The 13,927-nt window shown below is 57.5% G+C and overlaps 1 protein-coding gene across 2 annotated transcripts in view; it reads right to left on the bottom strand.

Annotated features, from left to right (window-relative positions):
- creb3l1 (cAMP responsive element binding protein 3-like 1) overlaps positions 1–13,927 on the bottom strand; it is a 139,996-nt gene that overhangs the window by 44,426 nt on the left and 81,643 nt on the right. For both annotated transcript variants that reach the window (XM_048545526.1, XM_059651849.1), the window contains exon 2: positions 141–348. In XM_048545526.1, the coding sequence (XP_048401483.1) occupies positions 141–348 (208 nt within the window). The remainder of the gene's footprint in view (positions 1–140; positions 349–13,927) is intronic.

The raw sequence follows: 13,927 nt of genomic DNA, 5'->3' as shown, positions 1-13,927 counted from the left end.
ATTTTATTCCTTCATTTGTGGGCACTGCCCACTGCCAGCCACTGGGTAATCTAAAGAGGGGCAAAGTGTGCCTGTTCTCACTCCGATATCCTGGAACAGCCCTCAACCCCTGCTCATACAACGAGTCAACCCTCACTTACCTTTGCCGAACTCGTCCATCTTGATTGGCATGACTGGGCTTTGTGGGGCGGAGTCTCCGCTCAGAGAGTAACTGTGCTCCGCCTGGATATCTGGAGTGGCTGGGTCAAGATCCATGTCTAGCAAAGGGTTCTTTTCGACCAGCAGTGGGTCATCGAAGAAGCTGCTGAACAGCTCGTTGGAGAAATCGTCCAGGTTCTCGGCGAAATGCTGCGAGTGTAGAGAGGGAAACTGTTAGTGTGCATGCCGCACTGGCTACACGCTGCACAGACATGGGTTTGGGGAGGCAGGGGGGTGGGGGTTAGGGGGCGAGCTGGGCATGTTGATCTTCCAACAGAGGTGACTGAACCGAAGGCTTGCAAACCGCGATGTTGGTAAACAGCACTGAACTAATGAGCAAACAATCTCTACCGGGACAACACAAGGAGAAAGATGCTGGTGCAGTGAGTGGACTTGAAATGTGCTGCCTATTCAATACAGACTCAATAATAGCCTTCAGAAAGGGAATGGGATAAATCCTTAAAGGAGGAAAGGGCTGCGCGAATGTGGCAGACACAACGGGAGTGGGAAGTGAACTGGATCACCCTTTGAGCAAGCTAATATAGCCCTGCTTGGTCAACCTGGGGGCACCATGCTACAGTTCCATAATAAATTGTCACACTGAACCAACCACTGCAGACAATCTAAATTTATAAAAGTCCGACATTGCAAACTTGCTTTGTAATAACTAACGCCGGCCCTTGTAATGGGCGTGACCTGGTTAGCTTGGTGTCGGGGTGAAAATACTTCAAACTGGAAATCAGTCCCATTGAAAATCAGAAAATGAAGAAGGGCCTAGGCCCAAAACATCAGCCTTCCTGCTCCTCTGATGCTGCTTGATCTGCTGTGTTCATCCAGCTCTACACCTTGTTATCTCAGATTCTCCAGCATCTGCAGTTCCTACTACCACTGTCGATTTTGCTAGGATGAGTTTGAAAAGGCCAGGCATTGTCTTTGGTAGTCTGCTTTAATGTTAACAGTTCCCTGCGTGCGTTCCATACAATGGCTGTGTTTCCACGAACCCAAGATTCTGAAAGCTCACTCAACCCCTTCTCTCAATGACCAGGCTCTATTCCAAAGGGTCATAAGCACTGACCTCACCCAGCGTCCAGCAGTTCCACAGACCCAACCAGCTGCCCAGAGTAACCATATGAAAATGTCAATAATCAGGTCCTGCTGTTAGGGTGGGGAGAACCACACGGTACTCCCAAAGGGTCTGGGCGTTCCCTGTACAACACGAGCCTTCCCCTACATAACCTCCCCAATCAGTTCCAAATCCATCTCGACTTCCACAACAACGTCAGGCACATACAAAACAGTTCAAAATTCAGGCAAAACTGACTGTGCTACTGAGCGATCAAAACATAGAACACCAAACAGATTCATCGATCATACTAAATCCATTATCAGGGCCCATTACAAAGGACTGAACTGACATAAAAATAACCTACTGATACAACACGTCCAACAGTGACCCCTCACTCACACTGACAACGACCCTTCACTCACGCCGACAGCGACCCCCCACTCACTCCAATAGTGACCCTCACTCACTCCGACAGTGATCCATCACACACCCCGACTGTGACCCCACACTCAGACAGCGACCCCCAATCTCTCTGACAGTGACTCCTCACTCAGTCCAACAGTGACCCCTCATTCACTCTGACAGTGACCCCTCACTCACTCTGACAGTGACCCCTCACTCACTCCGACAGCGACCTCTCAATCACTGCGACAGTGACCCTCACTCAGCCCGACAGTGACCCTCACTCAGCCCGACAGTGACCCTCACTCACACCGCCAGTGGTCCTCATTCACACCGACAGTGGCCCCTCATTCACTCCAACAGTGACCCCTCATGCACTCTGACAGCGACCCCTCACTCACTCCCACAGTGAACCCTCACTCTGACAGTGGCCCCTCACTCACTCCGACAGCGATCCCTCGCTCACTCCGACAGTGACCCTCACTCACTCTGACAGTGACCTCTCACTCACTCTGACAGTGACCCCTCACTCACTCTGACAGTGACCGCTGGCTTACTCCGACAGTGACCACTCCTCACTCCGACAGTGACCCCTCGCTCACTCTGACAATGACCCCTCACTCACTCCGAGAGTAACCCCTCACCCACTCTGACAGTGATCCCTTGCACAACCGACATGACCCCTCACTCACTCTGACAGTGACCGCTGGCTTACTCCGACAGTGACCACTCCTCACTCCGACAGTGATCCCTCGCTCACTCCGAGAGTGACCCACACTCACTCCGACAGCGACCCCTCACTCAGATATTGACCACTCACTCACTCCAACAGCGACACCACACTCACTCCGATAACGACCCCACACTCTGACAGCGACCCCTCACTCACTCTGACAGCGACCCCTCAATCACTCCGACAGTGACCCCTCACTCAGCCCGACAGTGGCCGTCACTCACACCGACAGTGGCCCCTCATTCACTCCGACAGTGGCCCCTCACTCACTCCCACAGTCACTCCACACTCACTCCGACGGCGACCCCTCGCTCACACCAACAGCGGTCCCTCGCTCTCTCCGACAGTGACCCCTCGCTATGTCTGACAGTGACCCTTCACTCACTCCGACAGCGATCCCTCGCTCACACAAACAGCGGTCCCTCGCTCTCTCCGACAGTGACCCCTCACTCACTCCGACAGTGACCCCTCACTCACTCTGACAGCGACCCCTCACTGACTCCAACAGTGACCTCTCACTCCGACAGTGACACCTCGCTCACTCTGACAGTGACCCCTCACTCACTCTGACAGTGACCCCTCACTCACTCCGAGAGTAACCCCTCACCCACTCTGACAGTGATCCCTTGCACAACCGACATGACCCCTCACTCCAACAGTGATCCCTCGCTCACTCCGACAGTGACCCCTCACTCTCTCTGACAGTGACCCCTCACTCACTCCGAGAGTGACCCACACTCACTCTGTCAGTGACCCCTCACTCACAACGACAGTGTCCCCTCGCTCACTCTGACAGTGACCCTCACTGTCTCTGAGAGTGACCCCTCACTCACCCCGACAGTGACCGCTCGACTTCACTGACAGTGACCCCTCACTCACTCCGACAGTGACCCCTCACTCTCTCTGACAGTGACCACTCACTCCGACAGTGACCCCTCACTCTCTCTGACAGTGACCACTCACCCCGACAGTGACCGCTCGACTTCACTGACAGTGACCCCTCACTCACTCCGACAGTGACCCCTCACTCTCTCTGACAGTGACCACTCACTCCGACAGTGACCCCTCACTCCCTCCGACAGCGACCCCTCAATCATTCCGACAGTGACCCCTCACTCACACTGACAGCAACCTCTCACTCACTCGACAGTGACACCTCACTCTGACAGTGGCCCCTCACTCATCCCAACAGTGACCCCTCGCTCACTCCGACAGTGACCCCTCGCTCACCCCGACAGTGACCGCTCACTCACTCTGACAGTGACCCCTCGCTCTCTCTGACAGTGGCCCCTCGCTCACTCTGACAGTGACCCCTCGCTGACCCCGAAAGTGACCCCTCGCTCACTCTGACAGTGACCCCTCACTCTCTCTGACAGTGACCACTCACTCACTCCGAGAGTGACCTCTCTCTCCGACAGTGACCCCTCGCTCTCTCCGACAGTGACCCCTCGCTCACTCCGACAGTGACCCCTCACTCTCTCTGACAGTGACCACTCACTCCGACAGTGACCCCTCACTCTCTCTGACAGTGACCACTCACCCCGACAGTGACCGCTCGACTTCACTGACAGTGACCCCTCACTCACTCCGACAGTGACCCCTCACTCTCTCTGACAGTGACCACTCACTCCGACAGTGACCCCTCACTCCCTCCGACAGCGACCCCTCAATCATTCCGACAGTGACCCCTCACTCACACTGACAGCAACCTCTCACTCACTCGACAGTGACACCTCACTCTGACAGTGGCCCCTCACTCATCCCAACAGTGACCCCTCGCTCACTCCGACAGTGACCCCTCGCTCACCCCGACAGTGACCCCTCACTCACACTGACAGCAACCTCTCACTCACTCGACAGTGACACCTCACTCTGACAGTGGCCCCTCACTCATCCCAACAGTGACCCCTCGCTCACTCCGACAGTGACCCCTCGCTCACCCCGACAGTGACCGCTCACTCACTCTGACAGTGACCCCTCGCTCTCTCTGACAGTGGCCCCTCGCTCACTCTGACAGTGACCCCTCGCTCACTCCGACAGTGACCCCTCGCTGACCCCGTAAGTGACCCCTCGCTCACTCTGACAGTGACCCCTCACTCTCTCTGACAGTGACCACTCACTCACTCCGAGAGTGACCTCTCTCTCCGACAGTGACCCCTCGCTCTCTCCGACAGTGACCCCTCGCTCACTCCGACAGTGACCCCTCACTCTCTCTGACAGTGAACACTCACTCCGACAGTGACCCCTCACTCTGACAGTGACACCTCACGCACTCCGACTGTATCCCTACACTCTGACAGCGACCCCCACTCACTCTGACAGTGACGCATCACTCCGACAGTGACCCCTCACTCACTTTGACAGTGACCCCTCACCCACTCTGACAGTGATCCCTTGCACACCACGACAGTGACACCTCACTCCAACAGTGACCCCTCGCTCACTCCGACAGTGACCCCTCACTCTCTCTGACAGTGACCCTCACTCACTCCAACAGCAGCACCTCACTCACTCCAATAACGACCCCACACTCTGACAGTGACCCCTCACTCACTCCGACAGCAACCCCTCACTGACACCGACAGTGACCACTCACTCTGACAGTGACCCCTCCTCACTCCGACAGTGTCCCCTCGCTCACTCTGACAGTGACCCTCACTGTCTCTGAGAGTGACCCTCACTCACTTTGACAGTGACCCCTCAATCACTCCGACAGTGACCCCTCACTCAGCCCGACAGTGACCCTCACTCACACCGACAGTGGCCCCTCATTCACTCCAACAGTGGCCCCTCACTCACACCGACAGTGACCCCTCACTCACCCCAACAGTGACCCCTCACTCACTCCGACAGTGACCCCTCACTCAGCCCGACAGTGACACTCACTCACACCGACAGCTACCCCTCACTCACTCGACAGTGACCCCTCACTCTGACAGTGGCCCCTCACTTATCCCAACAGTGACCCCTCGCTCACTCCGACAGTGAACCCTCGCTCACCCCGACAGTGACCCCTCACCTTCTCTGACTGTGACCCTTCACTCTCTCTCACAGTGACCACTCACTCACTCCGAGAGTGACCTCTCTCTCCGACAGTGACCCCTTGCTCACTCCGACAGTGACCCCTTGCTCACTCCGACAGTGACCCCTCACTCTCTCTGACAGTGACCACTCACTCCGACAGTGACCCCTCACTCTGACAGTGACACCTCACTCACTCCGACTGTATCCCTACACTCTGACAGCGACCCCCACTCGCTCTGACAGTGACGCCTCACTCCGACAGTGACCCCCCACTCACTTTGACAGTGACCCCTCACTCAGCCCGACAGTGACACTCACTCACACCGACAGCGACCCCTCACTCACTCGACAGTGACCCCTCACTCTCTCTGACAGTGACCACTCACCCCGACAGTGACCGCTCGACTTCACTGACAGTGACCCCTCACTCACTCCGACAGTGACCCCTCACTCTCTCTGACAGTGACCACTCACTCCGACAGTGACCCCTCACTCCCTCCGACAGCGACCCCTCAATCATTCCGACAGTGACCCCTCACTCACACTGACAGCAACCTCTCACTCACTCGACAGTGACACCTCACTCTGACAGTGGCCCCTCACTCATCCCAACAGTGACCCCTCGCTCACTCCGACAGTGACCCCTCGCTCACCCCGACAGTGACCGCTCACTCACTCTGACAGTGACCCCTCGCTCTCTCTGACAGTGGCCCCTCGCTCACTCTGACAGTGACCCCTCGCTGACCCCGAAAGTGACCCCTCGCTCACTCTGACAGTGACCCCTCACTCTCTCTGACAGTGACCACTCACTCACTCCGAGAGTGACCTCTCTCTCCGACAGTGACTCCTCGCTCTCTCCGACAGTGACCCCTCGCTCACTCCGACAGTGACCCCTCACTCTCTCTGACAGTGACCATTCACTCCGACAGTGACCCCTCACTCTCTCTGACAGTGACCACTCACCCCGACAGTGACCGCTCGACTTCACTGACAGTGACCCCTCACTCACTCCGACAGTGACCCCTCACTCTCTCTGACAGTGACCACTCACTCCGACAGTGACCCCTCACTCCCTCCGACAGCGACCCCTCAATCATTCCGACAGTGACCCCTCACTCACACTGACAGCAACCTCTCACTCACTCGACAGTGACACCTCACTCTGACAGTGGCCCCTCACTCATCCCAACAGTGACCCCTCGCTCACTCCGACAGTGACCCCTCGCTCACTCCGACAGTGACCCCTCACTCCCTCCGACAGCGACCCCTCAATCATTCCGACAGTGACCCCTCACTCACACTGACAGCAACCTCTCACTCACTCGACAGTGACACCTCACTCTGACAGTGGCCCCTCACTCATCCCAACAGTGACCCCTCGCTCTCTCTGACAGTGGCCCCTCGCTCACTCTGACAGTGACCCCTCGCTCACTCCGACAGTGACCCCTCGCTGACCCCGAAAGTGACCCCTCGCTCACTCTGACAGTGACCCCTCACTCTCTCTGACAGTGACCACTCACTCACTCCGAGAGTGACCTCTCTCTCCGACAGTGACACCTCGCTCTCTCCGACAGTGACCCCTCGCTCACTCCGACAGTGACCCCTCACTCTCTCTGACAGTTAACACTCACTCCGACAGTGACCCCTCACTCTGACAGTGACACCTCACGCACTCCGACTGTATCCCTACACTCTGACAGCGACCCCCACTCACTCTGACAGTGACGCATCACTCCGACAGTGACCCCTCACTCACTTTGACAGTGACCCCTCACCCACTCTGACAGTGATCCCTTGCACACCACGACAGTGACACCTCACTCCAACAGTGACCCCTCGCTCACTCCGACAGTGACCCCTCACTCTCTCTGACAGTGACCCTCACTCACTCCAACAGCAGCACCTCACTCACTCCAATAACGACCCCACACTCTGACAGTGACCCCTCACTCACTCCGACAGCAACCCCTCACTGACACCGACAGTGACCACTCACTCTGACAGTGACCCCTCCTCACTCCGACAGTGTCCCCTCGCTCACTCTGACAGTGACCCTCACTGTCTCTGAGAGTGACCCTCACTCACTTTGACAGTGACCCCTCAATCACTCCGACAGTGACCCCTCACTCAGCCCGACAGTGACCCTCACTCACACCGACAGTGGCCCCTCATTCACTCCAACAGTGGCCCCTCACTCACACCGACAGTGACCCCTCACTCACTCCGACAGTGACCCCTCACTCAGCCCGACAGTGACACTCACTCACACCGACAGCTACCCCTCACTCACTCGACAGTGACCCCTCACTCTGACAGTGGCCCCTCACTTATCCCAACAGTGACCCCTCGCTCACTCCGACAGTGAACCCTCGCTCACCCCGACAGTGACCCCTCACCTTCTCTGACTGTGACCCTTCACTCTCTCTCACAGTGACCACTCACTCACTCCGAGAGTGACCTCTCTCTCCGACAGTGACCCCTTGCTCACTCCGACAGTGACCCCTTGCTCACTCCGACAGTGACCCCTCACTCTCTCTGACAGTGACCACTCACTCCGACAGTGACCCCTCACTCTGACAGTGACACCTCACTCACTCCGACTGTATCCCTACACTCTGACAGCGACCCCCACTCGCTCTGACAGTGACGCCTCACTCCGACAGTGACCCCCCACTCACTTTGACAGTGACCCCTCACTCAGCCCGACAGTGACACTCACTCACACCGACAGCGACCCCTCACTCACTCGACAGTGACCCCTCACTCTGACAGTGGCTCCTCACTCATCCCAACAGTGACCCCTCGCTCACTCCGACAGTGACCCCTTGCTCACCCCGACAGTGACCACTCACTCACTCTGACAGTGACCCCTCGCTCTCTCTGACAGTGACCCCTGGCTCACTCTGACAGTGACCCCTCACTCACCCCGACAGTGACCCCTCACCTTCTCTGACAGTGACCCCTCACTCTCTCTCACCGTGACCACTCACTCACTCCGAGAGTGACCTCTCTCTCCGACAGTGACCCCTCGCTCTCTCCGACAGTGACCCCTCGCTCACTCCGACAGTGACCCCTCACTCTCTATGACAGTGAGCACTCACTCCGACAGTGACCCCTCACTCTGACAGTGACACCTCACTCACTCCGACTGTATCCCTACACTCTGACAGCGGCCCCCACTCACTCTGACAGTAACGCCTCACTCCGACAGTGACCCCTCACTCACACCGACAGCGACCCCTCACTCACTCGACAGTGACCCCTCACTCTGACAGTGGCCCCTCACTCATCCCAACAGTGACCCCTCGCTCACTCCGACAGTGACCCCTCGCTCACTCTGACAGTGACGCCTCACTTCGACAGTGACCCCTCACTCACTTTGACAGTGACCCCTCACCCACACTGACAGTGATCCCTTGCTGACCACGACAGTGACCCCTCACTCCGACAGTGACCCCCTACTCAGCCCGACAGTGACCCTCACTCACTCCAACAGCAACACCTCACTCACTCCAATAACGACTCCACACTCTGACAGTGACCCCTCACTCACTCCAACAGCAACCACTCACTGACACCGACAGTGACCCCTCACACTGACAGTGGCCCCTCACTCACCCAGACAGTAACCGCTCGCTCACTCCGACAGTGACCCCTCACTCACTCTGACAGTGACCCTCACTCTCTCTGACAGTGACCCCTCACTCACTCTGACAGTGGCCCCTCACTCACTCCGAGAGTGACCCCTCACTCACTCTGACAGCGACCCCTCACTGACCCCGACAGTGACCCCTCACTCTGACAGTGACCCCTCACTGACTCTGACAGAGACCTCTCACTCACTCCGACAGTGACCCCTCCTCACTCCGACAGTGACTCCTTGCTCACTCCGACAGTGACCCCTCACACTCTCTGACAGTGACCACTCACACCGACAGTGACCCCTCACTCTGACAGAGACACCTCACTCACTCCGACTGTATCCCTACACTCTGACAGCGACCCCCACTCACTCTGACAGTGACGCCTCACTCCGACAGTGACCCCTCACCCAATCTGACAGTGATCCCTTGCTGACCCCGACAGTGACCCCTCACTCCGACAGTGACCCCTCGCTCACTCCGACAGTGGCCCCCAACTCAGCCTGACAGTGACCCACACTCACTCCAACAGCAACACCTCACACACTCCAATAACGACTCCACACTCTGAAAGTGACCCCTCACTCACTCCGACAGCAACCCCTCACTGACACCGACAGTGACCACTCACTCTGACAGTGACCCCTCACTCACTCCGACAGTGACCCCTCGCTCTCTCTGACAGTGACCCCTCGCTCATTCTGACAGTGACACCTCACTCACTCCGACAGTGACTCCTCGCTCAACCCGACAGTGACCCCTCACCTTCTCTGACCGTGACCACTCACTCACTCTGACAGTGACCCCTCGATCACTCGGACAGTGACCCCTTCGCTCACTCCGAACAGTGACCCTCACTCACTCTGACAGTGACCCCTCACTCTCTCTGACAGTGACCCCTCGCTCACTCTAACAGTGAGTCCTCACTCACTCTGACAGTGACCTTCACTCACTCTGACAGTGACCCCTCACTCACTCCGACAGTGACACTCCCTCACTCTGACAGTGACCCTCACTCACTCCAACAGGGAACCCTCACTCACTCTGACAATGACCCCTCGCTCACTCCGACTGTGACCCCTCATTCACTTTGACAGTGACCCCTCGCTCACCCCGACAGTGACCCCTCACTCCGACAGTGACACCTCGCACACTCTGACAGTGACCCCTCACTCAGCCTGACAGTGACCCTCACTCAACCTGACAGTGACCCCTCACTCCGACAGTGACCCTCACTCACTCTGACAGTGACCCCTCACTCACTCCGACAGTGACACCTCGCACACTCTGACAGTGACCCCTCACTCAGCCTGACAGTGACCCTCACTCAACCTGACAGTGACCCCTCACTCCGACAGTGACCCTCACTCACTCTGACAGTGACCCCTCACTCACTCCGACAGTGACCCCTCACTCACTCCGACAGTGACCCCTCGCTCTCTCTGACAGTGACCCCTCGCTCACTCTGACAGTGACAGCTCACTCACTCCGACAGTGACACCTCACTCACTCCGACAGTGACCCCTCACCTTCTCTGACCGTGACCCCTCACTCACTCTGACAGTGACCCCTCACTCACTCTGACAGTGACCCCTCGTTCACTCTGACAGTGATCCCTCGCTCACTCCGAACAGTGACCCTCACTCACTCTGACAGTGACCCCTCACTCTCTCTGACAGTGACCCCTCGCTCACTCTGACAGTGACCCACACTCACTCTGACAGTGACCCCTCACCCACTCTAACAGTGAGTCCTCACTCACTCTGACAGTGACCCCTCACTCACTCTGACAGTGACCCCTCGCACACTCCGACAGTGACCCTCACTCACTCTGACAGTGACCTACACTCACTCTGACAGTGACCCCTCACTCACTCCAACAGGGAACCCTCACTCACTCTGACAGTGACCCCTCGCTCACTCCGACTGTGACCCCTCATTCACTTTGACAGTGACCCCTCGCTCACCCCGACAGTGACCCCTCACTCCGACAGTGACACCTCGCACACTCCGACAGTGACCCCTCACTCAGCCTGACAGTGACCCTCACTCAACCTGACAGTGACCCCTCACTCTGACAGTGACCCTTCACTCACTCCGACAGTGACCCTTCACTCACTCTGACAGTGACCCTTAACTCACTCTGACTGTGACCCTTCACTCACTCTGACAGTGACCTCTCACTCACCCCGACATGACCCCTCACTCCGACAGCGACCCCTCACTGACCCCGACAGTATACCCTCACTCTGACAGTGACCCCGCAATCACTCCAACAGTGACCCCTCACTCACTCTGACAGTGACCTCTCACTCACTCCGACAGTGACCCCTCACTCCGACAGTGACCCTCTCACACACCGTCAGTCACCCCTTGCTCTCTCTGTCAATGACCCCTCACTCACTCCGACAGTGACCCCTCACTGACCCTGACAGTGACCCCTCACTGACCCCGACAGTGACCCCTCACTCTGACAGTGACATCTCACTAACTCAGTCAGTGACCCCTCACTCTTTCTGACAGTGACCCCTCACTCACTCTGAAAGTGACCTCTCAGTCACTCCGACAGTGACGCCTCACCTTCTCTGACCGTGACCCCTCACTCACTCTGACAGTGACCCCTCATTCACTCTGACAGTGACCCCTCGCTCACTCCGAACAGTGACCCTCACTCACTCTGACAGTGACCCCTCACTCTCTCTGGCAGTGACCCCTCACTCACTCCGACAGTGACCCTCACTCACTCTGACAGTGACCTTCACTCACTCTGACAGTGACCCCTCACTCACTCCGACAGTGACACTCACTCACTCTGACAGTGACCCTCACTCACTCCAACAGGGAACCCTCACTCACTCTGACAGTGACCCCTCGCTCACTCCGACTGTGGCCCCTCATTCACTTTGACAGTGACCCCTCGCTCACCCCGACAGTGACCCCTCACTCCGACAGTGACACCTCGCACACTCCGACAGTGACCCCTCACTCAGCCTGACAGTGACCCTCACTCAACCTGACAGTGACCCCTCACTCTGACAGTGACCCTTCACTCACTCCGACAGTGACCCTTCACTCACTCTGACAGTGACCCTTAACTCACTCTGACTGTGACCCTTCACTCACTCTGACAGTGACCTCTCACTCACCCCGACATGACCCCTCACTCCGACAGTGACTCCTCCCTCACTCCAACAGTGACCCCTCGCTCACTGACAGTGACCCTCACTCACTCCGACAGTCACCCTTCACTCTCTCTGACATTGACCCCTCACTCACTCCGACAGTCACCCTTCACTCACTCTGACAGTGACCCCTCACTCACTCCGACAGTGACACTCACTCACTCTGACAGTGACCCTCACTCACTCCAACAGGGAACCCTCACTCACTCCGACAGTGACCCCTCACTCACTCCGACAGTGACCCCTCGCTCTCTCTGACAGAGACCCCTCACTCACTTTGACAGTGACCCCTCGCTCACCCCGACAGTGACCCCTCACTCTGACAGTGACCCCTCACTCACTCCGAGAGTGACCCCTCACTCTCTCCAACAGCGCCACCTCACTCCCTCCGATGACGACCCCACACTCTGACAGCGACCCTTCACTCACTCCGAGTGACCCCTCACTCACTCCGAGAGGGACCCCATCACTCACTCCGACAGCGACCCCTCACTGACCCCGACAGTAACCCCTCACTCTGACAGTGACCCCGCAATCACTCCAACAGTGACCCCTCACTCACTCTGACAGTGACCTCTCACTCACTCCGACAGTGACCCCTCACTCCGACAGTGACCCTCTCACACACCGTCAGTCACCCCTTGCTCTCTCTGTCAATGACCCCTCACTCACTCCGACAGTGACCCCTCACTGACCCTGACAGTGACCCCTCACTGACCCCGACAGTGACCCCTCACTCTGACAGTGACATCTCACTAACTCAGTCAGTGACCCCTCGCTCTTTCTGACAGTGACCCCTCACTCACTCTGAAAGTGACCTCTCAGTCACTCCGACAGTGACCCCTCCCTCACTCCGACAGTGACCCCTTACTCACTCCGACAGTGACCCCTCACTCACTCTGACAGTGACCCCTCGATCACTCTGACAGTGACCCCTCACTCACACCAACAGCGACCCCTCACTCACTAGACAGTGACCCCTCACTCTGACAGTGGCCCCTCCCCCACTCCGACAGTGACCACTCACTCACTCCGACAGTGACCCCTCGCATTCTCTGACAGTGACCCCTCGCTTTCTCTGACAGAGACCCCTCACTCACTCTGACCGTGACCCCTCGCACACTCCGACAGTGGCACTCACTCTCTCTGAGGGTGACCCTCACTCACTCCGACAGAGACCACTCACTTACTCTGACAGTGACCCCTCACTCACTCTGACAGTGATCCCTCGCTCACTCCGACAGTGATCCCTCGCTCACTCCGACAGTGACTCCTCACTCACTTTGACAGTGACCCCTCGCTCACACCGACAGTGGCCCCTCATTCACTCCGACAGTGACCCTCACTCACACCGACAGTGGTCCCTCATTCACTCCGACAGTGGCCCCTCACTCACACCGACAGTGACCCCTCACTCACACCGACAGCGACCCCTCATTCACTCGACAGTGAGCACTCACTCTGACAGTGGCCCCTCACTCATCCCAACAGTGACCCCTCACTCACTCCGACAGTGGCCCCTCGCTCTCTCTGAAAGTGAACCCTCGCTCACTCTGACAGTGACCCCTACTCACTCCAACAGTGACCACTCACTCACTCCGAGAGTGACCTCTCTCTCCGACAGTGACCCCTCGCTTACTCCGACAGTGACCCCTCACTCTGACAGTGACACCTCACTCAC

Source organism: Stegostoma tigrinum, chromosome 17, assembly GCF_030684315.1.
Source record: "Stegostoma tigrinum isolate sSteTig4 chromosome 17, sSteTig4.hap1, whole genome shotgun sequence".
NCBI lineage: Eukaryota > Metazoa > Chordata > Chondrichthyes > Orectolobiformes > Stegostomatidae > Stegostoma > Stegostoma tigrinum.
This window is presented reverse-complemented; position numbering and strand designations above follow the sequence as displayed.